Source organism: Ostrinia furnacalis, unplaced genomic scaffold (assembly GCF_004193835.3).
Source record: "Ostrinia furnacalis isolate ACB-3 unplaced genomic scaffold, ASM419383v2 OfSCF0322, whole genome shotgun sequence".
Lineage (NCBI taxonomy): Eukaryota > Metazoa > Arthropoda > Insecta > Lepidoptera > Crambidae > Ostrinia > Ostrinia furnacalis.
The window spans coordinates 100,825-124,468 of NW_021130561.1; the positions used below are offsets into that span (position 1 = coordinate 100,825).

At 37.5% G+C, this 23,644-nt stretch overlaps 2 protein-coding genes across 5 annotated transcripts in view; one reads left to right on the plus strand and one right to left on the minus strand.

Moving 5' to 3' along the window:
- The window catches only part of LOC114360354 (myotubularin-related protein 10-B), a 31,037-nt gene extending 26,802 nt beyond the window's left edge, over positions 1–4,235 (minus strand). For all 4 annotated transcript variants that reach the window (XM_028315068.1, XM_028315060.1, XM_028315054.1 and 1 more), the window contains exons 1-2: positions 3,805–4,235; positions 3,557–3,611 (exon numbers count right to left, since the gene is read on the minus strand). In XM_028315068.1, the coding sequence (XP_028170869.1) occupies positions 3,557–3,611; positions 3,805–3,864 (115 nt within the window). In that variant the 5' untranslated portion in view covers positions 3,865–4,235. The remainder of the gene's footprint in view (positions 1–3,556; positions 3,612–3,804) is intronic.
- A 158-nt stretch (positions 4,236–4,393) lies between these two features.
- LOC114360830 (E3 ubiquitin-protein ligase RNF126) lies at positions 4,394–21,353 on the plus strand. The gene is made up of 10 exons (XM_028315655.1): positions 4,394–4,646; positions 5,259–5,432; positions 8,016–8,071; positions 8,573–8,864; positions 9,676–9,849; positions 11,904–11,959; positions 12,469–12,617; positions 12,998–13,159; positions 14,749–14,928; positions 15,825–21,353. Exons 1-10 carry the CDS (start codon positions 4,563–4,565, stop codon positions 16,010–16,012), a joined length of 1,515 nt encoding a protein of 504 aa, XP_028171456.1. The 5' UTR covers positions 4,394–4,562; the 3' UTR covers positions 16,013–21,353.
- The last annotated feature ends 2,291 nt before the right edge of the window (positions 21,354–23,644 follow it).

Below are 23,644 nucleotides of genomic sequence, written 5' to 3' on the forward strand. Positions count from 1 at the left end.
AATAACACCTTTTGTAAACATTATGGAAGCAATAAACTATTGAGTATTGAGTACCCATTGAAGCGCTTTTCGTCCCAAATGTTTTAGTATGGGATAAAGCAAATTTTTCTGCATGAAGTACCTAGTAATTGTCTAAAATACCTATTTTAGACAATTTACTGTAGAAAAAATATTAAAGAAATAAATTCAAATAAAAAAAACGACGTTTTGGAGAATTTAATCAATTTTTGAATGTAGTTTCGTAACACAAGCCCTAAACAACTGAAGCCGTTATTTACTTGAGTTGTTTAATTAAGTGAAATGGAATCCGCCAAGGGCCCCGCCATCGCGCCACAGCCTTGCGCTCGCGCAGCGAAGCAACCCGCGTTTTTATCGATGCAAAAACAATGCTTGCGTAATTATCCTGACCGTGAATAAGTCATTTACTATCTTCGCTTTGTTTACTTTTTATTATGAGGCCCACTCGTATAAGCCTATGTGCAGACCATTAATTTTTCGTCGGCCGATAGTTTAGTCGGGCAGTTGATCAGTATGGGAGTGCGCACATTACGCCGATTCGATTTGGCCGATTCTTCATACAATTTAAAATCGGGCCCAACTATCGGCCAACTAAAAATCGATGGTCTGCGCCTAGTCTAACAGTTTGGTTTTGCGTAATAAGTGAAAACTCGAGCGATTTGTATTGAAAATAACTACAACACAACTGTGTCATTTCATGTAGTTGTAGGACTTGTAGATGCGATTTTGCAACAAAAATATTAGGCTTTTGTGTGGATTATTTTCCAGTTTATTACTACACTACGTTGTGTTACTAGAATATAATCTGACACAACTATTTTTAACCATAAATAACTATGTAGGTACTGAAAGAAAATATTTTCACTTTCCTAGTCGGAAAATTTTATAAATTTTGTTTCGTCAAAAAATGTGATTGGAAGTATTGGAACAAACAAAAACAAGTTTTATCACGTTAAAAATGGATACTGTCTAATTAAAATCGTTAACTAGTAATATTACAGTGATTCACTCATAATAAATAATAGTAAGTCGATATAAGACCTTGTTTTTAAGTACGCATGTTTCCTACTTTGTGAAGAGAGAAATAAACAATTTATTTATTTATTATTTATTTATCTACCGAACCTGCTGCGATAATAGCATGAAATGTGTTGCATTTCAGACGACAGCACATCAAACTAAACTCAGTAGTGTCTTATCTCGTCGTAATACAGGCTATTTTGGCAACTAAAATGTAGTCTGATGCCTATACTTTGGGTCATTTTTATTATTATCTCGATACAACTAAAGTACTTACTGGAACCATTATAACTGGCCCATAAAAATGACCTACTTGCGACCGATACGACTATCTTGGATTCATTTCTATAAATATTTAATGCCAACGATGAAACATTATTTGTTTACAGTTTATAAAATTGATAAGAAAAATAGAGACTAAAGTCTGCACTTCCTGTAAATGTAGTTTAGCTTTAGATGATGTCTGAGTCTAAATGGATTCAGGAAAATGTGCATAATATACAAAGAAAACAGATTAATAGTTGGTAAAAGCGCATACGCTGAGACTCAGGTTCAAACCCCGTAATGGACACGTTTTCTAAATTANTTAAATTAACTTTTCTTATTTCAGATAAATATTCTGTAATAGCGCATAGCAACTGTAATCTTAATCAAATAAAACAAATGAAAGTGGGGTGTTAATCGATTGTGCACTTGTGCAGTACAAAAGCTGTGTAAATAATTATCTGACCTTTCCTGAGTACACCCATGTCACAGGCAACACTGTAAGGCACTGGCGTTTAAGCGCAATATACGATATACTATTACGAGTACTACAAAAACGTAAGGATCAGAAGCATCACTGTAATCTATAGTATCTAATCCTGATTCTGAATGTAGTGTAGGTACATTCAGTCCCAGTTTAAATACTCAGCCGGTAATACTACGGTGTTACATATTAATAAATGAAAATCGAATCGATGGGGCAGGTAGAATCGCGGGTGGTACATTTTAGCCAATTAGGCTCGGACTCGGACAGTCCGACTTCAAGCATCCGAAACCTTCGCAAAATGTTTAGGTGTATAGAATCGAGTCAATTTGTAAGTTGCAGGTTTAAAATATAATCTTATCGAAACATTTGTCGTGTAAGGCTAGGCGCAGACCACCTACTTTTAGTTGGCCGATAGTTGGGTTCGATTCTAATTTGCCAAATCGGCACATTAATTACACCGATTTGGCATGTCCATATTAGCACTATCCAACTAAAAACTATTGAGTATTAAAAAAAAATCGGTAGTCTGCGCCTAGGCTAAAGACGACACTAAGATTATATCGAGACACGCATCCTAGACCGGCAAGTTTGTTAAAGAATCAGCACGCAAATGTAGTTAAGTTTAAGCCGCGTAGGGCGGATTTTCGGACTTACTGACGTCTTCGTCAATTATGTCCCGGGCCGCACTTCCCATGGCGTCAAACAATGCCAGACGTACATGGCGATACAGTTACGTATACGCTGTGCATAATTAATCGATCTACGGATCAACGATACTATAAAAGAATTATGAAATACTAGTCTTGAATGATAAGAAAAAGATAATAAGAATGTACATTTCCCCCCCAAAATAAGCTTTATGATATCTTTGTTGATAAAATTAGCTTGACAATGATGAAAACAACACTGTTAATGACTAAAACTTAGAATTGTTAGAGTGGTAAGAAGAAAAATAATGCAAATATATAAATTATCTTATCTAATTAGAAATCAGGATTTAGTCTAAACTTTCTTTCTCTTTTTGGGTCTCTAATATTTTAAGATAGTAAATAAACTGTGATATTCAAGAATTATCTGAATACTAACTTCAAAACCTATATTCTGATATCTTGATTGTCAGAGACCATAGTTTTAAATATAATATTAGTGATGTAAATGTTATCATAATTATTCACTTACAATTATATTTTTTTAAACTGTCTAATTTATAATTATTACAATCATGTTAGTGATATAAATAACATGTTTTTATTTCACTCTCATTAATTAAAAATGTAATAAGTTCATCATGCTGATCAATCAATCCATTAAACCATTATTTCCGTAATGCAAAACATCCCTATGTGAGCAGTTGAGGAAACAAAAGTCAAGGAAAAAATTACAACTGTAATTTTGTACTAGTACTGTGTTTTAATTGAATCTTATTCTTATTACTAGTCATAAAAAATATAACAAAAGAGATAATATAGGAAAACCTTTTAATATTAGAAAGTTTTTTCATATCAAATTTTATAGCAAAAATAAAATTACTAAACATTTTATCAAGACTAAAGTAATCAAGTAAGTTTTGTAAGTAATTTTCTAATAAATAATTACAATTATTTCTCTATCCTACTCCTCCATAGCATTTAATAGGGGGCCGTAGAGTTTATTGTAGGTATATTTTAAGAGTTCATAAGTAAACTTTGTTGATTCAAATAAATATTAAGTTTAAATACAATTTATAGCATATCTACAAGTGCATATTGAATAAAATGCATCACTTACCATTTAATAACTTTGGTTTTACTTCTTGGAGGGATCCATTCTTTTCCCCATTATTCTGCAAATTAAAATAAAATATTATTTACATACACAAACACAATATTTTATGCGTGAACTAAACGTTAATTAGCAGAAGGAAAAAAGAACATTTTTAGAAGTCTGTTTACTACCTAACCTAACTTGAGTGTAAAAAATAAGTCAAACCAATTTCACCAATTAAAGTATTTTCACAATTGCAACGTTAAAATTACCTTAGGTGATACGTTGATGTAACTCTTGAAATTCTGCACTAGCCTTTTTTTCTCATTCATTGTAGCCTACTATGCGTTACTGGGTCGACGAAATTCAGTCTTGTTACGCTTCTATTTACACAAAGAAGCCTTAATGAACACTAAATTAAGTGTAATAGGCTATGATACATAATTAAATTATATAAAATCCACATGATTTGTTGAAAATACATCTAAATATGATAACAATCATTCCAACACAGTTACAACTTTTCACACGGATATCAGCACCAATATAACGTTTCTATGGCCATTATATGAACGTTAAACATCGAACATCACATCATTTATTATAAAATAGCCCGAATATTTATGGATACTGATGGAATAAACATAAATTTTACACAAAATTTATGACCCAAGTCCCCAACTCCGCAATGAAACTACGAAAACGTCAGTCAGTCACTGAATATATTTTTTTAATAGCTTTAACATTGGGAGTTCATAAATTAAGAAATAATGCAATGGCTAAGGGCACGTTTTTTATTATCAAAACGGCCAAACCTTGCAACTCCAGCGCTATATTTATTCGTAGTCTATGGTCTTGCTCATGCTTTAGTAATCTGTGCCAAGAAATCTTTTTGGAAAAAGTTGGATTGTGCATGTCTCAAAAAAATGGCGATTGTTAAATTTCTGTTCAGGTTTTGAAAGCACAATCTTCAGGCACATATTTAAAACATTAAATATTTGTTGTTGTGTAACTGTGAATAAAACCTAGGATGGCCGATGCGATGGTAGAGCGGAGGCCGACCGCTAGATTTTTCTGCCACAGGTGTAACATTGAATTTGAAGATGTTTTGCAGGTAAAAATCAATATTTACTGCCAATTTTGACGATTTTTAATTGTTTATGAATGCTCCGTTCGTGGAGCCTGAGTCTGTGTACCCTAAATGGTTTTCTAATTGGTAATAAATTACTTTTTTTGGACGACATGATTGGTGCTTTGATTAAAATTTATTGCGACTAATTTTCTTGGACTGCCGGTCTTTTTTGTCAAATGTGGATATTGGAAGCGACAAATTTATAGATACAAATGCTTAAAGGAAAGCTTCAGCGCCAGCAGAACTGTGATAATGACCTGGCCACCAATATCAACTACTAGTTTAAACATTGTGCGACCACGATGATGACGATAAGCTACCAACTTACTTTTTAGGCCTGAAATATACCTAACCCTACCACCTGACCCTACATTTAATTACAAAGTTTCTTGTTGGTAAAAGAGATCTGTTTCTATGGCCAATTAGATTTCAATTTGAACATAATTATCTTACTTTCTTGGTCATCATATATCTTTTTTGTGGTGAAACTGTCAAATACAAAACTTCTTATTTAAATAATTAAATCCTATTTCTGAGTCAAATAAGAAACTAATTAGAAAACAACAAAGTCATACTTACTTTATGTGGTTTCAGGATTACACATGCCCATACTGCGCCAGTGGATTCATAGAGCTCCTAGTAAACGAATCAGAAGATGTTGTACGGCTCCCCGGAGATGATTTTAGCGACGCAGACATGAGCAACATCGATGACATGAGCAATCTGGACGACATGAGCAACCTAGACGATTCCGATGATATGCACCAAGTATGAACAATAACCTGTATTTAATAATTACCCCTGGTATTCTGAAATTGATGTTATACCCAAGAATTTAAGTTTTATTAGAATCACAGATCCAATTAGGTACTTCTAACAAGATTGGTAGTAATAAGAAGTCCTAGTTTAGGTCCTAATTCAAATTAGACTCAAACTCATTACCCCTTTATTAGAAAAAAGTTAAACCAGGGACCAACACTGGCTTAAAAGGACATTTCCATTCTAAATGTCAATTTAAATCAGAGTTCAACCAGAGCAACTTTTTGTAATAAGGGGGATTGAGCTGCTGTCTGTTAAACAACCAAAATATAGGTAGTTAAGATAAGATTCAGTTTAAAATCATGCTGCAAAATCTGTTAAGAATATTGTCTTTGAATTTCTGATATAATTTGCTCATACATAATGAATGTTCATTCAAGATTAAGATTCAAATCTCTCCATAATATTAAAATTTTCCACTTAAGTTTATGAAATGGGGTTCAATAACAGAACTAAACTAAATGGAGTAAAATGTAAGGTTGTGTTAGTTTCTGAGAAGTGTTTATTAGTTTATCACTTGAAAGATTAATCTTTATCAGTCAATCCTGTACATCTGAACTCAGAAATATGATTGCACTGTTCTCTACTATAGCTATCTATCTATACCTTCAGCTTGATATCTTTCAACTACAGACTTTTTATAAGAGCTACATTACACATACTTTCCTGAACATCATATCAGCTTATATTTTTATCATTACTGGAGGTATTCTTTTTCAGCCAACTGCAATTTGATAACATTTAAATATTTAATGGATTAATAATAATGGTGAAGTTTAGCACTTGTTTCCATGACCTTGGAACTATGTTACTATGTTATTATAGTTAATATTGCACAATGTCAGTATTAAATTTCAAAGTATGACTCATACACTTTATTGGCATTTTATCAACCATTTACATAACTTTATGTTTTAAATTAATTAAATTAAAAAATAATACTACAGAATTGATTAACTCAACAATTTCCTCTATTAAATCAGTGTCTAAAGAACAGATGTTTTATGCCAAATAAAGCAATTAATTGATACTAATCAACATCGCCAATGCTAATGACGTCACGGCTTCGTTCTAGAATGCAAAAGTTTCTTATGTGGTTATCTTTTGCATATCTCACTCTGAAATTGGCTCGGAGTCAGTTTACACATCATTATCAATGTGTTATCTGTAGCTAGGTATGGTCTACCATTATGTGGTTTGTAAACAACATGGCAAGGCTTTAAAAGTGGTAATTGATAACAACAATGATATTTTGCCAAGTTTACACTACTGAAAAAAATGTATGCATTTAATTTTTTTATAATACCTAGACTGTATCTCACTTATACTTATCAGTAGGTGCGATTGCAGTCAAATACCTATTTGTTATGCATAAAAGAAGAAAACCTATGATGCTATTTTTCTATAGATTAGAAAGTAATCAAACTAATAAATAATTTAGCATGCCAAACAAACTAGGTTAGCCTTTGGACATTATTAGTTTCATGAGTCATCAATAAAAAGTGTTGAGTTGATATGATTCCATAATAATGTAACTGATGTAAAATTCAATTTCACTGATGTCATATTTATTTAAAGGCATTGAACATAACATACATATTACAGTCAAGCACATTTTATCACGTCGAATTTTCTCAAATGATTATGAACTTTGTATCCAAGTTTCAAAGGTCAAAATGCATTGAAAAAATCGCCTTTTATAGTAGATTGACTTACTTTATAATACATTGTGATGTTGTTAATAAATGAGCATATCAAATTGCATTTGTTAATGGTAATGTGCAACATACACTCACAACATCAATAGGTGACGTCCCTAGGATCATATTTTGTTTATAAATGGGCATAAAATTGCATTGTTTGTTTATAGTGATGTGCAACATACATTTCACCATATTAATAGGTGACGTCCCTAGTCATGTCGACGTGTTATCGCCAGAACACCTCGCGTGAGTTGGCTGTTATCGGAACAACGCGCGCGCAAGCACATGACATTGTTTATAAATACCTTATGATTATTACAGTGGGAACATTTTGACTGTTTGTTTACAGGTGTAACATCTATGTCACCTCAATGCCGTATAATAAATAAATAAGAATTTATATTGAATTTAGCCTTTATTAGAGTGAAAAGTAGTATGCCGATATGTAGAAGCATACAAAAAACATCTTCGAGATGCATTTCTGAATTTATCAGTAGGCCTAGGATGCGCGCCGCGATAAGCCGTTGTCACGTCATTTTATCGATTTTGTCCATACATTTTGACATCGATAAAAGTTATCACGGCGCGCATCTTAGGTCTACAGGTACAAAGTAAAAGAGTTATGTGTGCAATTTTAGACCATACTGTTCAAGTTTGCGTTTGCGGTACGTGCATTACGTGCGCTACGTGCTTTATTGTGCGGATTTCACTAGTCTGGTAGAACTCCCATAAGCATTAATACCTACTCTGTTATATTTTGTACTGAAATATGTAATAAATAAATAAATAAAATAAAAATAAAATAAAAGTAATGTGTTTAAAATTTCAGAGCGCGCCACCAATGCTAAACGACTTGGCGTTTCTGATGTCCGGCGGCCGGTTGCGGTAAGACGATTATTATTGACCTACATTATAAATGTAATTAACCAATGTGCTTATGAAGTCATGGAGTCAAATAATTAGTTGCTGACATATTTTTAATTTGGCCTGAAAAGTTAAAAAAAAAAGATGTTCTTCTGTCTGCTCTGAACTATTCCAAAGGCCTAAAATCGATAGATTGCGTTATCTAAAGAACTATTAACATAGTTTTTACACTTCAGATAAAAGTTATCTAGCGATTGAGAAATCGGGTAGTAGAACTGTGGGCTAGCATTAAAAAAGAGAGATTAATGTATAAGTGCCACAGCCTGGCTGTGGCAACCAATCCGGTATATGAACACTCTTGGCTGCCGTCTAATGTGCGGGCTCCCATCAAACACCGTCATATTATGTTGGATTGGCTACCGTAGACTAGCTGAATTTTACTGTTTCTAGTAGCGCCCTCTGCCGAGAGTTTTGCGTGATGTTCCCTCGAGTTTTTGAACATATAATTTCGTTAAATTCCAGAGGGGCATCGACCACCGGTCGGCGGGAGACGTTTATGGACCAGCTCGTGTGGATGATCGGCGGCGGAAGGCAAGGCACCGGCGCCGTCACGGCTGGGGCGCCTTTTGTACTGGTCGGGGCGCCTGGGGACTACGTGTTTGGGGGCGAAGGTACAGTCACATTATGTATTGTAGGGATGAAGACTACGGGACTGCTGCTACTCTATATGGGCGGCAAGGCACCGGCGCCGTCACGGCAGGAGCGCCTTTTGTACTGGTCGGGGCGCCTGGGGACTACGTATTTGGGGGCGAAGGTACAGTCACATGATGTATTGTAGGGATGAAGACTACGGGACTGTTGCTACTCTTTAGCTAGGAACATGGGCGGTAAGGCACCGGCGCCGTCACGGCGTGGGCGCCCGTTATACTGGTCGGGGCGCCTGGGGACTACGTGTAGGTACAGTTCTGAAACAATCACTTCAAATTCTATCAAGACGTGTTAGGCTTCCCCCACACTACCGTCTTTCGAACGTCGTCGACTCGCTTGTCGTCGTTCAATGAGGCCTATCGTTTTTATACTTAACAGTTGGCACCCCTGGCGATTGACAGGACCTTACTCNCTGCTCGTGGGGCCTGAGTCTGTGTACCATAAATGGTTTTCTAATTGGTGATAAATTACTTTTTTTGGACGACATGATTGGTGCTTTGATTAAAATTTATTGCGACTAATTTTCTTGGACTGCCGGTCTTTTTTGTGAAATGTGGATGTTGGAAGCGACAAATTTATAGATACAAATGCTTAAAGGAAAGCTTCAGCGCCAGCAGAACTGTGATAATGATCTGGCCACCAATATCAACTCCACTGTAGTGTAAACATTGTGCGACCACGGTGATGACGATGAGCTACCAACTAACTTTTAGGCCTGCCCTACTATCTGACCCAACATTCAATTACAAAGTTTCTTGTTGGTAAAAGAGTCCTGTTTCTATGGCCAATTAGATTTCAATTTGAACATAATCTTACTTTCTTGGTCATCATATCTTTTTTGTGGTGAAACTGAAATACAGTCAAATAAGAAACTAATTAGAAAATAAAAAACTGATAGTAACTTTATGTGGTTTCAGGATTACACATGCCCATACTGCGCCAGTGGATTCATAGAGCTCCTAGTGAACGAATCAGAAGATGTTGTACGGCTCCCCGGAGATGATTTTAGCGATGCAGACATGAGCAACATCGATGACATGAGCAATCTGGACGACATGAGCAACCTAGACGATTCCGATGATATGCACCAAGTATGAACAATAACCTGTATTTAATAATTACCCCTGGTATTCTTAAATTGGTTAAATTTTATTAGGATTACACATCTATTTAGGTACTTCTAATAAGATAGTAACAAGAAGTCCTAGTTTAATAGGTCTTAATTCAAATTAGACTCAAACTCATTACCCCCTTATTAGAAAAAAGTTAAACCAGGGACCAACACTGGCTTAAAAGGACATTTCCATTCTAAAAGTTCTAGAGTTCAACCAGAGTAACTTTTTGTAATAAGGGGGATTGAGTCTGCTGTTTGTTGAACAACCAAAATATAGTCAAGATAAGATTCAGTTTAAAATCATGCTGCAAAATCTGTTAAGAATATTATCTTTGAATTTCTGATATAATTTGCTCATACATAATGAATGTTCATTCAAGAATAAGATTCAAATCTCTCCATAATATTAAATTTTTCCACTTAAGTTTATGAAATGGGGTTCAATAACAGAACTAAACTAAATGGAGTGAAATGTAAGGTTGTGTTAGTTTCTGAGAAGTGTTTATTAGTTTATCACTTGATAGATTAATCTTTATCAGTCAATCCTGTTACCTGTACATCTGAACTCAGAAATATAATGGCATTCTCCACTCTTTATCAGTCAATCCTGTACATCTGAACTCATATATGATTGCACTGTTCTCTACTATAGCTATCTTTCTATACCTTCAGCTTGATATCTTTCAACTATACAGGCTTTATATAAGAGCTACATTACACATACTTTCCTGAACATAATATCAGCTTACATTTTTTTTATCATAGTACTGGAGGGATTCTTTTCAGCCAACTGCAATTTAATAACATTTAAATATTTAATGGATTAATAATAATGGTAATTGTAAGCACTTGTTTCCATGACCTTGGGACTATGTTACTATGTAGTTTATATTGCACAATAGCAGTATTAAATTTCAAAGTATGACTCATACACATCAATGGCATTTTATCAACAATTTACATATTTACCGTTATGATTGCAATTAAATTAAAAAATAATACCACAGAATTGATTAACTCAACAATTTCCTCTATTAAATCAGTGTCTAAAGAACAGATGTTTTATGCCAAATAAAGCAATTAATTGATACTAATCAACATCGCCAATGCTAATGACGTCACGGCTTCGTTCTAGAATGCACAAGTTTCTTACGTGGTTATCTTTTGCATATCTCACTCTGAAATTGGCTCGGAGTCAGTTTACACATCATTATCAACGTGTTATCTGTAGCTAGGTATGGTCTACCACTATTATGTGGTTTGTAAACAACATGGCAAGGTTTTAAAAGTGGTAATTGATAACAACAATGATATGAGGTGACGTCTCTAGGATCATATTTTGTTTATAAATAGGCATAAAATTGCATTGTTTGTTTATAGTGATGTGCAACATACATTTCACCATATCAATAGGTGACGTCCCTAGAATCATATTTCGTTTATAAATGGGCATAAAATTGCATTGTTTGTTTATAGTGATGTGCAACATACATTTCACCATATCAATAGGTGACGTCCCTAGTCATGTCGACGTGTTATCGCCAGAACACCTCTCGTGAGTTGGCTGTTATCGCAAGAACACGCGCGCAAGCACATGACATTGTTTATAAATACCTATGATTATTACAGTGGGAAAATTTTGACTAACTATTTACAGGTGTACAATCTATGTCACATCAATGGCGTATTTTAATAAATAAATAGGAATTTATATTTAATTTAGTCTTTATTAGAGTGAAAAGAAGTATGCCTGCCTACAGAAACATGCAAAAAAAATCAGAGTGAAAAGAAGTATGCCTGCCTACAGAAACATGCAAAAAAAATCTTCGAGATGAATTCCTGAATTTATCAGGTCAATCAAAGTAAAAGAGTTATGTGTGCAATTTTAGACCATACTTCTCAAGTTTACGCTTGCGGTACGTGACATATATGCGCTACGTGCTTTATTGTGCGGTTTAGACTGGTCTGGTAGAACTCCCATAAGCATTAATACTAATATTTTGTACTAAAGTAATCTGTTTAAAATTTCAGAGCGCGCCACCAATGCTAAACGACTTGGCGTTTCTGATGTCCGGCGGCCGGTTGCGGTAAGATGATTATTACTGACCTACATTAGTAATGTAATTGACCAATGTGCTTATGAAGTCATGGAATCAAATAATTCGTTGCTGACGTATTTTTAATTTGGCCTGAAAAGTTAAAAAAAAGATGTTCTACTCTCTGAACTATTCCAAAGGCCTAAAATCGATATATTGCGTTATCTAAAGAACTATTAACATATTTTTTACACTTCAGATAAAAGTTATCTAGCGATTGAGAAATCGGATAGTAGAACTGTAGGCTAGCATTAAAAAAGAGAGATGAATGTATAAGTGCCACAGCCTGGCTGTGGCAACCAATCCGGTATATGAACACTCTTGGCTGCCTAGTGTGCGGGCTCCCATACACCGTCATATTGTGTTCGATTGGCTACCGTAGACTGGCTGAAAAGCAATGTTTGGCAAAGGCTTTTTACTGTTTCTAGTAGCGCCCTCTGCCGAGAGTTTTGCGTGATATTCCCTCGAGTTTTTGAACATATAATTTCGTACAATTCCAGAGGGGCATCTACCACCGGCCGGCGGGAGACGTTTATGGACCAACTCGTGTGGATGATCGGCGGCGGAAGGCAAGGCACCGGCGCCGTCACGGCAGGGGCGCCATTTGTACTGGTCGGGGCGCCCGGGGACTACGTGTTTGGAGGCGAAGGTACAGGCAGTTGTTAATGAAACAATTAGTTTAAATTCTATTAAGACGTTCGTGTTAGGCCTCCACACACTCTACCGTCTTTCGAATTTCGTCGACTCGCTTGTCGTCGTTCTATTCTCTGGCAATTCGCGATGCTCCGGCGTTCAGCAGTCGCGATAATGAGCTAGTACCATAACACTCGAAAAATGCCAGTGCCTTTCTCTGGTCACTTATTGACATCCTGAAACTAATTACGGCTAGCTTTTTAAGCTGGAATGAATAATTTATTAACTAACTTTACCAAAAACGAATATGAACCCTGCTTGAAGGCTCACTTCGGTTTAAAAAGCTACCGTGTATTCAATTAATTTTCCACTGACCACCCCTTCAAATTTTTTCAGGCTTAGACGCAGTAGTGACACAATTGCTCGGCCAACTGGAGAACTCGGGCCCGCCGCCGCTGCCGCGCGAGCGTATCGCCGCGTTGCCCAGCGAGTGCATCACGCAGGAGCAGGCCGACGCCAGCGCCGCCTGCTCCGTCTGCTGGGAGAACTTCCAGCTCGGTGAGCATCACACAATCAATTCTCTGCGTGATCGAATCAGCTACGAGGAGATCCGCAGGAGAAAGTGACCGGCATAGCTCGCAGAATTGCTAAAATCAAGTGGCACTGCTCGCAGAGACGATGGCCGTTGGTGCAGAAAAGTTCTCGAGTGGCGACCACGGGCTGGAAGACGTAGCGTGGGCAGGCCTCTTACTACGTGGACCGACGATCTGGTAAAGGTCGCGGGAAGAAACTGGATGCGGGCAGCGCAGGAACGTTCATTGTGGAAAACCTTGGGGAAGACCTATGTCCAGCGGTGGACGTCATTTGGCTGAAACGAGCACCATACAGTATCAGTATCATACAGCATCATCAGCAGCAGGTTCAGATGCAGTATGACACAGCTACTGGGTTAGCTCCGTCTGCTGGGAGAACTTCCAGCTGGGTAGGGATCATACAGCAGCAGCAGTGACCCAGTTACTGGGCCAGCTGGACAACTCGGGTCCGCCAGCGCCGCCTGCTCCGTCTGCTGGGAGAACTTCCAGCTGGGTGAGCATACAGCAGCAGCAGTGGGACACGGCTACTGGGCCAGCTGGACAGCTCGGGCCCGCGCGCTCAGCGGGGCATCACGCAGGAGCAGGCCGACGCCAGCGCCGCCTGCTCCGTCTGCTGGGAGAACTTCCAGCTAGGTAGGGATCATGAAATACTGGACAGGTTACATGTGGTCACTAGTTGGCTACACTAACGAGTGGCCATAACCATGACATTATACGACAACCCCCCTAGACAAAACTTCCAGCTGGGTGAGCATACAGCAGCAGCAGTGACACAGCTACTGGGCCAGCGGGACAGCTCGGGCCCGCGCGCCCAGCGGGGCATCACGTAGGACCAAGCCGACGCCAGCGCCGCCTGCTCCGTCTGCTGGGAGAACTTCCAGCTGGGTAGGGATCGTACAGTAACAGGACAGTATAGGCGGTCGTTAGTTGGCGCCATTGACAAGTGACCATGACCTTATACGTCCCCATAGACAGAACTTCCAGCTCGGTAGGGACCGTGCAGTAACAGTCAGGACAGTTGCGGTCACTAGTTGGTATCAATAACGAGTGACCATAACCATGACCTTATAAGACAACCCGCCCCCTAAACAGATCTTCTAGCTCGGTAAGGATCGTGCAGTGACAGGACTCTATAGGCGGTCACTAGTTGGCGCCATTGCCGAGTGACCATAACCATTACCTTATACGACAATAACACCAACCAGTCTTCCTAGAAAGAACTTCCAGCTCAGTGAAACACTAACGATGTCAGGCGTCAGCTACCGTATGTGCTCATTAGTTGCCGTCACTGATGAGTAATCATGACTATGACTTTATCAGACAATAGCGCTCCATCATTTCCCCTTGATAGAACTTCTGCCAACAAGCGTTCCTATCAAATTACCAGTTGGCGCCACTGGCCTAGCCACTACCGAGTTATAGAACCTTATTCGCCAATGTTAGGTGGGACACCTAACTGGTGTCGTCGTCGTCGATTTTAAACTATGTAAGTAAGTGTGTCGACGATTGATCTGCATTACACATCGTTGTTAAAACCAATCTCTCTCGCTCCAGGTGAGACAGTGTCCCGGCTAGAGTGCGACCACATATTCCACTCGTCGTGCATCACGCCGTGGCTGCAGCTGCACGCCACGTGTCCCATCTGCCGCCGCTCGCTGCTGCCGCCGCAGGCCCCGCCCCCCGCGCAGGCCCCGCCCCCCGCCCAGGCGCCGCCCACCTCCGAGGCCTCGGGACGTGAGTACTTCAAGTTATTTGACTATACGTTACACTGGTCAGAATACGAACTTACACGTTACACTAGTCATGATTCCATGTTACACTAAAGTCCGGTCGCCGAGCACATAGAATTTCGTCCAATGACCCCAAGCTACCCATCCTTATCGCTCGCGCATAATTATAGCGCTGGCACACTCACTCGCCGCCCGTTAATAATATAATTACGCGCGAGCGATAAGAATAGGTAGCTTGCTTGGGGTCATTGGACGAAATTATATCTGGTCGCCGAGCAGGACTTTATACATAACTCTAGGTAAAATGCGACCTTACACATAATACTAAAGCCCGGTCCGTGAGCACGTAGAATTTTGTCCAATGACCCCAAGCTACCCATCCTTATCGCTCGCGCGTAATTATGTTGCTGTCGCGACTGTGCGACGGGCGCCCGCAGTGAGTGTGCGAGCGCGACAGCAACATAATTACGCGCGAGCGATAAGGATGGGTAGCTTGGAGTCATCGGACAAAATTCTACGTGCTCACGGACCAGACTATAGTCATAAATCTATACTTGATACACGTATTGCTATTAGGAAGCGCGCGCGCGTACCTTATAATGTTGTAATAGGGGTGATGTTGCAATAAAATGTAGACTGGTGTGCTATCGAGTATTCAGAATCCGATTTAACATCACACCTTAATTTACAGTACAAGTTGCACTAGTAAGGAATCCGACTGACCGCTACACGTTGCGTTATTAAAAAAATTACTCGACTTTAACCATCAGGCCCGGTTTCCACCAAAGGGGCGTGAAATGAAATCTGATTGATTATTCAAAACACTTCTGTTCCTCTCCGCCTTAGTGGAAACCAAGCCCTAAGCTCGTTCTGAGTTTAACTCTTATTTTCTTCCCGCAGCATCATTCTCGCAAATTGTAGTCCGGCGGGTGGGTCTTCGCGGGCGGGACGCGAGCTCGGGCTCGGGCTCGGGCTCGGGCTCGGCGTCGTCGGGCTCGTCGTCGTCGTCGGTGGCCGCGTGGCCGCACTCGGCCTCGTCCTCGGCGTCGGAGCGCGAGCGCTACAACATGGACATCGACTACGACTAGTGCGGACTTGCTAGTGCGTCGCCGGGACTGAAGACGTGACTCGAGTTCCGAATGCGTTTCGTATTTGTTTTAGCGGTGAAAGTGATTTTGGACGGTGTAGCGTCGCGTCCAAACTGTGTAACGGCACGTTTTGTTAATGGACGACATGTGCTAATAAGACTGTTCTGTGGGCGTGTATAACTAAAGTTATAATAATGTTACATGATTTGGACGCTCCTATGATTTGGATCCAATGAAATATACTCGATTGAGTAACAAACGCTACATTGTCTGAAACGTATCACTCGAACGCCATTCTATGATAAATTTTAATTCTTTGACAATATGCTACATACTGATGTGAAATTATTGATTGCGAGGTCGTATTGTAATTAGTTGTAATTAGAGTTTACTGACAGCAAGCAGAATCTCGCGGGATGCGATTTTGCGCGTTGTCGTCGCACTATGCCGTTTTGGACTCGCGTTGATAATAATATGCTAACATATCAAATGATTATAAAGTTGGGCCATTAAATTAAGTGTTACTGTTCAATTATACTATTCCAGGGGTATTTTACACGCTAAACATCTATCCAAGGTATTTATGATACTCAATGTTTATTTGTCGAGTGATATAAAGTTCTTCTTTTTATCTCTAAAGTGCCATTGGAAAAATATGTCTATGAGTACAAAATTAATGCATTGTAGTCAGTCAAACCCTGGAAACAGTATAGTTTAGCGGTAGTTCACAGTACGAGTCGGCTATGAACGACACGCGAGGAAATCGTATTACTTCGTGAGTACATTTGAAGTTTTTTTAAATTTGGTGCTGCGTCGAAACTTGAAAGTTAATATCTTAAAACAAAATATTTATTTCGTTGTCCATGCGTGGATTTTAAATTAAATATCGTCTTAAGTGATTGGCAACCGGATTATAAATTGCTGCTGTTATACTATTTCTCAATTTAAGGGACCACCATCTTGATTGCAATAAATTAAATTAATCTTTGTGTGTGTAGTAATATGACAGAAAGTTTTTGCTATGATAATACAATTATTATTGTAATTTCACCGACCTAATAATTGATGTTTACATGATTTAGTAGCACTTTTAGAATTCTTAAAATCAAAATTGATACGTAATAACCGCATAAATAAGCACTCGGTAAAGAATGTTGGTAATTCAACTCGAGGAATACGCTGTCGTTTGTCCAATCGCGACCTCTAGTGTAAATGTTGTAAATAATAGTAATATAGGTCTCGCGTCGCCGTGTACAGAGCAGTGCGACGTCATAACGAAGACGGCTGAAAGTCAAATTAACACTTATCGTCCTCCATTTATTAGGCGGTTATCACACTGCGCCGCGGAGCGCGTGATTTTCATATAAAAAATCACGCGCGCGGACGCGTTGTCAGTGTGAAGTGCCGCGCGTATTTTCCATACAAACTGAGGTACTTGCATACTATGATTAAATCTGTCGCCCCGCGCTCCGCGGCGCAGTGTGATAACCGCCTTACTATTCCTAGAATTACTGCCAGTTATTACTATTAAAACTACTAATCAGTGTTGGCTAAGAATAAGTTTCCTGTAACTAAATAAATTCTTATTTTTTTCCGTTAAACTATCCATAAAAAGGTATATTATAAACTTTCCTTAACTATTAGTTAGACTAAGTATTTTTTCCAACCTTTAAAATCAGATTTATCTCTGGTAGTAAAGGTGGGAAATAATTTCCCAATTACTCCAACAGCATTATAATCGGTTGTAGTTCTGGGAATAAGTGTTTAGTTTCATGTAATTTATTTGATGCCAGACGTTTGGTGTTAGTTCCGCTTTCAGCCGTTCGTGTAGCTTGGGGCAATAAGTTCGCTTGGGGAGCGCCCTGCGACGTCTAGACTACAGCGCAAGTGCCAGACATCGGTCCCGGCTCCCTTGTGTTAGGACAACTAAACATAACTGAGACTATACGGCAGTGGGAATATAGTTTCCACCATATTTTGAACTTTATTCCCTTGTCTTAAGGTCCAAAAACAATGGAAATTTTGACTTGTTATGCCCATAGGCTTGGTTCGAAACATTGTGCCGATATCACCCTATATAGTCGATATAATAAATACATTATGTAATGATAAAAAAAATACTTACTATTGTAAATAGATTTCTTATTATTTATTATTATTTGACAAATGTGCGAGTATAAGTGTGTTTTGATGTTATAAACTTAGTGGGCTGGCTAGATGTAGTATAACCAATACTTATTACAATATGAAATAAAATTATATTTTGTATTTTTCATATGACTTAAAAATAGACTTATTATTGTATCACTTGATCGCTTAAAATAATTATTAGTACTATAATAAAATACCTACTGTAAAATGTTATTTCGAAGATATAATGTTAGATTGAAGAATAAAATCTGAGCTACCACACGGCGCAAACTGTTCTAGGCTGTGATTTTGTTTTTTTTATCTTCGTAATATCAAAATTTTCTTAGCGTTACTTGTAGTTTTTATTGTGTGCGGCTATGGTGCTTCCAATACAATGATGTTCCAATAGGATTATACATAGTGCACTTGCGAGGAAATAGAAGTTATAATTTTTCAAAACAAGTTACGTGAAAAGTTTTGTGTGTAAGAGATAAAAAACAAAATTACATAGTCATCGTTACTTGTCACCTAAGAGCCGGGGCCCGCGTTTCGCATTTAAACTAGGTATGTATATGTATTATAACGAATAGAATGTACCAGTGATTATAAATTATTGTTAGTAGATTGCGTGAAAACACCAATGTAATAAATAATTAATAACAAACTTCAATTTTATAGTTATTTTTTTACGTGTACATGGTACACCTTTCAGGAGATCACTAAGGTTGCAACTGTATACTTATAATGGACATGATGCCAGTTATATCAGAAATGGTCAACTGTGTTTAATAAGTTCTTAACACATCTATCCTAAGTCAAGTTACACGTTCAAAGCATACACTTAATTTTTTAAATTTCTTCATTAGATATCTGAACTTTACAAAAAGTTAAATGAACCCTTTTGCCTTAACGGTAGTTATCTCAGAGCAGCAACCCAACTTGCAATGTTTTCATGTGACCATTTCTGAATTAATTGACTTTTACACATGCTTTTTATAGAAGTGATGGATAGATAGGGATTAGTAGAAAGTCGCCGATTCCAACATCGGCAAAGCAATAGTTTGAATGATGTACACAATGCTTGTAGTCGAATCGTATTGATAGGGTCCGTGGAACCACGAGCGATCGTTAAACTAGGATAGCTGGCATTTATCAGACCACAATATACAATGTCAAAGGGATACTACGCAAAATAATTTGAATAAAGTAAGCTCGGAGATAAGAGAGGTCGTAATTCGATTCAAATTCAAACCTGTCAAATTGGTTTCAATATTTAACAACACGGACTAGAATGAAATCTTGAGATTTGGCGATTCCTATTGCCTGTCTCTCTCATCCGCGATTGAAACTAAACGAGAGAGGGAGATGAAATGATACGATGTATCGAAAATTCGAAATTGTTTTTCGCAGTATCCCCATAATAGTTTCTGTGTAAATATATCGCTGATTAAGGGAAATAATTACATACATTAGAAGTTCCTAAGTCGTTACGTCGACCACGTTTTATCCAGATTGCTCCGATAAGCTATTTTTTTAATCAAAGGAATGACGCCGTGCGGTTGGGCCAGTCATAGGCGTAGCTTGGACGTTACGTTTGCCAAAGAAAAAAATGTAGATAGTGTTGCCACTTGCCAGCCATTGTACAGCCTACCTGCGTGGTAGTATAGTGTTTATTTGTCTAATCTGAATCTAAAACACATTTTTTTACAATAAAAAAATGGTTCCATCAAATTTTACAATAAATGTTTTTAATTTCGTGAAGCGAATTCGTGACGTGTTTTTTCTTTGGCAAGTAACAAATTGTAAAGTTTTTCTGTCAATCTTTCATAACTTAGATTAGGAGAATTTGTTGGATTGTATGGCTAGTAAATTATTATTGGGTAGACATGGGGTGTGTATGAATGTAACTTCTTCGTGAGAATTGATTTGCTCAACTGTAAACATAAATCTATTGGGATTGAATAATTTCACTAATGCAATGTTTGAAATTTTGCCACGTTTATTTTGTATCATATTTTGTTTGCTCTAGTTAGCTATCAGTAGCTACGGCATAATGTTTTTTCTGTGCAACCGAGTGAAAGATTGTGATCTTATTATTTTGTTTCGTTAGCAACATATTATAAATATGGGATGTGTGTACAAATGCGGGCAAACTTTTAGTTGATAATATTATTGTAATACGCATCATAAATTCTAATTAAAAAGTGATCATAAAGAAAAAAATATTAAAAATATTTTTGTAAGATCAATCACCTAAATTTTTGCCTGCAATCTAATATACAATCTGTATAAACAGGAACATTCCTGTGTTAAGCTTGTGAGAGGAATATACTTTTTACTCTAGATAAATATGTATAACATTTCATTTATTCATAGGGTCTTTTTCACTTCTGTTGAACTTATTAAAAATATTTTATGACATAATCTTTTCATTTGATGTTGGATGTGTGTACCTTATCTGTAGAGTGGGCTAGAATGTAGTGTAGTTTTGGTAGTTATGTGGTGACACTAGAAAGGTATAGTAGGTACAGTTTAGTCTAACGTTTGCTGGGGGTAAGTCAAATTACTTACTTCACTTATTTGGTCACCTTATTCCTGGTTTTCGACTTTCTATTGTTATTATCTTTATTTCCTCTTTTTTCCACCATTTTGACATATTATTATTACATTATTGTCCTCTTTTTTGGAATTTATTACCCATTTCTGAAAAAAGCTATATCCTAGTTTAAAAGATAATTAACATGGAATGAAAAATGAGCGAGAGGCGTTCCTAGAAGTACGACTGTTTCTTTCTACTAAATAAGGTCAAGTGTCTCGTCCATTGCCATGTCAAATAGCTAGCTATTTCATTTTGACTTATTGTAGTAGAAAGGGACGACAGTGTCGTTTTTCTGACACTGAAATTGGATCTACTATATCTCTCTTGTGTTTAACAATACAATTAAAACGGGTAAAATGTAATGGATAGGTATAAGTAATGTAATGTCTAGATCAAATAAAAGTGCCGTTCGATTTGAAGATTTTCTGTAAATAAAATGTAAAAGCACAATACATAACGGATAGGGATAATATACTTACATACTCTTACATTATTAAATTAAACCAGGACCTAAGCCTAAGCCTACGGTTTGCCAATTCCATAAACTATAGATAGGTAAATAAAAGTTAGTGAAAAATTATTATGTACAATATTTATAATCGATATTTAACGTACCAAATAAATATTTACATACAACAGTTGTGGTGAAAAAGACCCTATGTGCAATATTGTGCCTGTCTTTTTAGGTGACATTAAAAAAAGTATGGAAAAAATACGTTTTCTTTAAATAATACCTATTATTTACTTTAGATGTTAAGTTCCTTAGTTTTTGAGAAGTGACTACGTAGATAGGTACCTACTTTCTCTGAGTCTGTTGCGCTGTTTTTTAAAGGAGTAGAAATTGTGTACCTTACTTTCGGGTAAAAATGCACAAGTAACCTATCTGCGCGAAAATTTTAACTGGTTCAAGAAAGGCATTACAGCGTGTTTCTGGATGAGTCTTGTGCCGATACAAAAACATAATAACATACATTATAGTTCTTCGCAAATACAATAAGGATACCAAAAAGAAATCGCCTATCATCAGTTCACACAAAGAAAGGACGTTGACGGTTTTTATGGCTATGGATGTATAATATAAACAGATAGGACGTTAATGCTTTTCGAGATTAGTTTCTGATTCGACACGCTCCGAGCTTCAACATAACCCATAATACGATTCCCCAAGGTTTTGTGCTATGTCCTGCAAACTTCGTCGCGCGTTCGCATTAATCGTTGACCCATGGCAAAGTGCGACCTCTTAACTTGCTTGATATGCTAGGTAGATTCAACTGTTGCTAATTTGTCTTGGTAGGCTTACTGTTAGGTAGCAGATGATAGCCTTATTAGTTTTGGCACAGTTAAGGTTTCTGATAAAATTGAAATGAATGTGCGGTTGTGCGCAGAGAATTTCGCGCCGCGTCAAAATAAGAATTTATAACTGCGACAATAGTCCCTGAAACTTGTAAGCAAATTAGTATTAGTAGTAGATATATGGGCAAGAAACTGTCTACCATTACCAGATAATTATGTGCCCAAAATCACCAAATTGTTCGTTAAAAAAAAGAACTTCTGTATCAAAAGGCTTGCTCTACAAAATTTTGCGTTACCCATTTGTCATGCAATAGTGTGCATGGGGTAAAGGTATGTTGTCAGTCAACTGCACGAACACATGTCATTATAATAACGCATGTGTATTATTTTGCACAGAAAGAAAATAGCGCGAAGGATAATTTGAGTGTCCGCAGTAAATAGACGCGCGCGCAGCGTTCCAATGCCATGAGTCGGCGCAGGCATAGGTTTACTATGTCTTTTTGTGCAAGTAATAAGTGTAAATGTTGCAGTTCAGAACCTTTTACAGGCTAATAACACTCGTAGGTAATAAACGAAGAAAATTATTATAATAAATGAAACATTTACCGTGAGACCAACTGAGTAGGAATAGGATTTAATTATTTCGTTTTTTATGCATTTCAAATTATTTATTAATCTTTAAGACTGACTTGGTCTATTTATAAATAAGACTGATGATCTCTTAAATGTTAAGGTGAATTTGAATTCGTAATTTAATAGGTTTTACTCCATAAAGATCAATAGAAATTGTTGTTATATTTTTGTACAACCTTTATACGCTCATTAGTACTAATTTGTTGGAAGGATGTTAGAAAGGTACTTATTTATTATTATCGAAGCCTAGGTATAATGAACTATTGAAATTGTAACGATAAAGTTGAATTAAAAGTTATGTGAAGAATAACAATAAATGAAGCTATGAAAGATACGGCTCATTTATTTTATTTCATACACAAACTTACAATTCATTTATTCATATATCCTCGACTTTTGGCTAGATGATAAAGCATGTAACGGATTCGATTTTGTGATCGCGGTATATTTATAAGCAAGTAGATGTATAACGAAATACCTCAAACCGAAATCGAAGACTAAGGCCCAGAACAGACGGTGAAACGCAACTGCAACGAAACTGCAACTTTCTGATGATTCTGATGAATGAAACTGAAACTGAAAGTGAAAGTTTCAAACTGGTCGCGTCATGTGTGGTCTCTCAACGGACGCTATGGCAGAAACTTAGATGCAACACAAAAGTAAGTAACTAGCGTTTGCAGTTTCGTTGCAGTTGCGTTTCACCGTCTGTTCTGGGCCAAAGTTACATTCAATCTATATCATTAAATTATCGAAAAATCGTTTATAAAAAATAAGCGGTAATGCTAAGAGTGAGGCCCTGTGGAACGGGCCGCGGTCAATTAGGCGCAGGCGCAGATGCGCAGACACGCGCCGGCCACCGCGGCGTCGTCAGGTACCTACATTATAGCCCCCGGCGAGCCTCGTCGAGACCGTGATCTAAGCATATCACATCAGGGAATGGCTTTGCAGGGCCATCTTACAAATTAGAAAAACATTTT